Source organism: Priapulus caudatus, unplaced genomic scaffold (assembly GCF_000485595.1).
Source record: "Priapulus caudatus unplaced genomic scaffold, Priapulus_caudatus-5.0.1 Scaffold5301, whole genome shotgun sequence".
NCBI classification, from domain to species: Eukaryota; Metazoa; Priapulida; class Priapulimorpha; order Priapulimorphida; family Priapulidae; genus Priapulus; species Priapulus caudatus.
Window position 1 is genome coordinate 4,957 of NW_014582362.1, and position 3,036 is coordinate 7,992.

At 42.0% G+C, this 3,036-nt stretch overlaps 1 protein-coding gene across 1 annotated transcript in view; it reads left to right on the top strand.

Moving 5' to 3' along the window:
* Window positions 1-2,696, top strand: part of LOC106819952 — a 6,619-nt gene extending 3,923 nt beyond the window's left edge. Inside the window, exons 4-8 of the mRNA XM_014824516.1 lie at window positions 163-332; window positions 786-916; window positions 1,331-1,449; window positions 2,155-2,237; window positions 2,691-2,696. Of these exons, the coding sequence (XP_014680002.1) occupies window positions 163-332; window positions 786-916; window positions 1,331-1,449; window positions 2,155-2,237; window positions 2,691-2,696 (509 nt within the window). The remainder of the gene's footprint in view (window positions 1-162; window positions 333-785; window positions 917-1,330; window positions 1,450-2,154; window positions 2,238-2,690) is intronic.
* Window positions 2,697-3,036: the final 340 nt, after the last annotated feature.

Sequence of the window (3,036 nt, forward strand, 5' to 3'; positions counted from 1 at the left end):
AAGAGAGAGAGAGATACAGAAAGATTCACACACACACACACGCACGCACGCACGCCCGCACGCACGCACGCACGCACGCACGTACGTACGCACGCACGCACACACGCACGCACGCACACATACAAACACATATATAATGAATTATTCTCATGACGTCGGCAGGCGACGGAGCGATCTCCAACAACGAGGTCGTCGTTCCCTTCTTCTACATTCTGTCGTCGGCTGTCTGGAACGGCATCGCCATGGGCGCCATGGACGTCGCCAAGCGACACGTCGTCGGCAAGGAGCACGGAGACACAGCGCTGCGTGTCGCCGACTACGTGACGATACAGGTGAGCGCCGGTCAAGGTCACGTCAGGGTCACGTCAAGGTCAAGTCAAGGTAGCGCCAAGTATGGAAGGATGGAAGGATAGATGGATGAATTGATGAATCTGTCAATGTGTGAATTAATTAATGAGTGAATAAATGAATAAATGAATGAATAAAGGAATGAATAAAGGAATTAATGAATAAATAAATTGATTAATGAGTGAGTGAATAAATATATGATTGAATCAAAGAATGAATGAAAAAATAAACAAATAAAGTAAAGAAAGAAAGAAAGTAGAAAAATCCGAATAAATATAGAAATAAATGAAATAAATAAACAAGTATAAATATAGTGACCTACAACATTGCTAATGAATTAATTGTATTATTTAATTAACTGGAATAACTTTATCTAATTCAACTTAGTTTTCAGTATAAATAGCTAACTATACATTATTACGCGCATCATTCTCTAGGACTATTTTGGCGACTGTCTTTCGGAGACTAATGCAAGTCGAGCGTTCACCACTGCCATGGCAACGGGCATGGATAATGTCACCAACAACTGCGACTGGAGCATTCATAAGGACCTCAACGTTCAACCGAGGTAAACTTAGAGAAAGATCGCATACTACATAATATTATACTAAAAATAATTGTAAAACTAATAATAATAAGTAAAAAAATAATAATGCAATTCTTCTTCTATAATATAAATAATTAATAATTTAATTATTATGATAAATAAATAAATATATTTATAATTATGAAGCAATAATATAATAAAAATAAATCACGTACGATATCAATATTATATCATATTGATCGTATTGTGCTATATTATATCATATTGTTATAGTGTCAATCATTTCAAATACTATCAGATATGTTTGAGCATATCTATGTTTTATCTTCCCAACCTATATGTCTGAGAGATTTCACGCCCGGGGGATAGCAGCACCCCTCCTGGGTGTACGGCCGCGCCCCCTGGGGGCCCTGTAATATATTAAATCAATTTCAGGACGAAGGATTTTCTTCACGTGGGCTGGCAGACGAAATACGTCTCCGCCAACAATGTCACCAAGGTTGTTGACAAGATGCTGCATGCCTGCGGGGGGACGGGTTACAAGCTAGAGCTGGGTACGTGTGTGGGGGATGTGAGTGTGTGCCTGTTTGTTTGTAGTTGTGTGTGTGTGTGCGCGCGCGTGTGTGTGTATGTGTACGTGTGTGTGTGTGTGTGTGTGTGTGTGTGTGTGTGTGTGTGTGTGTGTGTGTGTGTGTGTGTGTGTGTGTGTGTGTGTGTGTGTGTGTGTGTGTGTGTGTGGTGTGTGCGACGTGTGTATAGTACGTGTGTGTTGTGTGTGTGTGTTTGTGCGTGTGGGTTCGTGTGTTTGTGTTGTAGTTGGTGTGTTTGGATGTCGGTCCGCGTGGTGTTGTGTGTGTGTGGTGTGTGTGTGTGTGTGGGCTGTGGTGTGTGGTTTGTATGCCGCGTGTGTTTGGTTGTTGTGCCCTTGATGTGTGGTTGTTCGCGTGTATGTGTGTGGGTGTGTGTGTGCGTGTGCTGTGTGTGTGTGTGTGTGTGTGTGTGTGTGTATGTGTGTGCTGTGTGTGTGTGTGTTTGTTGGAGCGCGCGCGTGTAGTGTGATGCGTGTGTGTGTGTGTGAGATGGGGGGGGGTGTGTGGTGTGTGTGTGTGTGTGTGTGTGTGTGTGGTTGTGGTGTGCGCAGCGCGCGTGCTTGTGTGTGTGTGTATACGCGTTAAACGTTATACGAACCACAAAAGAGATCGAAACTCTGATCACCTGATCGATGAATAATCGATAATATCTCCTTCATGCTCGTGCAGGGCTGGAAAGGCTGCTACGAGATGGCAAGGCGTCATGGGTGATGGCCCCTAGCAACGAGGTGTTGAGAAGCTGGATAGGTACAGCATGTCTGCCTTGGATTCGAGACCCTTGACTTCTCTGTAGGTTCGCACGCACTTACTCACGCACGCACGCACTCACGCACGCACTCACGCACGCACGCACTCACGCACACACATACACCCACAATCACACACACCACACACACACACACCACACAACACACACACACACACACACACACACACACAAACACACACACACGCACACACATACACACACACATATATATATAGCCTATATATATATATATATATATGTATAATAAATTATTCTCTCCACACATGACGTCGCAGGCGACGAAGCGATCTCTAACAACGAGGTCGTCATCCCGTTCTTCTGCACATTGGAAATAATAATAATAATAATAATATTTATTATTTGATTATTATTATTATTCTTTATTATAATTGATTTTCTCATGATTCTCATAATTTTTCATGGTTATTTATTTCAGGTCTAAGGTAGTTAACAGACGTGTGTTGAACGCAGAACTGCATAAACTCACCGCCACGGAAAAACAAGAGCTAGCCGCACAACTTCTCCGCGAGGCGGCGCTGAACGCGGCAGGCCAGCAGACCAAGCCGCACGAGTTCCAGGTACGTATAAATAAAATAACTAACTAAATAAATAAATAAATATAAATATATATATATATATATATATATATATATATATATATTACAAGCACACTGATTATAAGTGATAAATATAAAGACAATATAAAGACTAGGCAAATCTATTCTTTGTATTATTGTCTTGATATTTATTTCACGCGCCGTCTTTCTCTCTCTCTCTCTCTC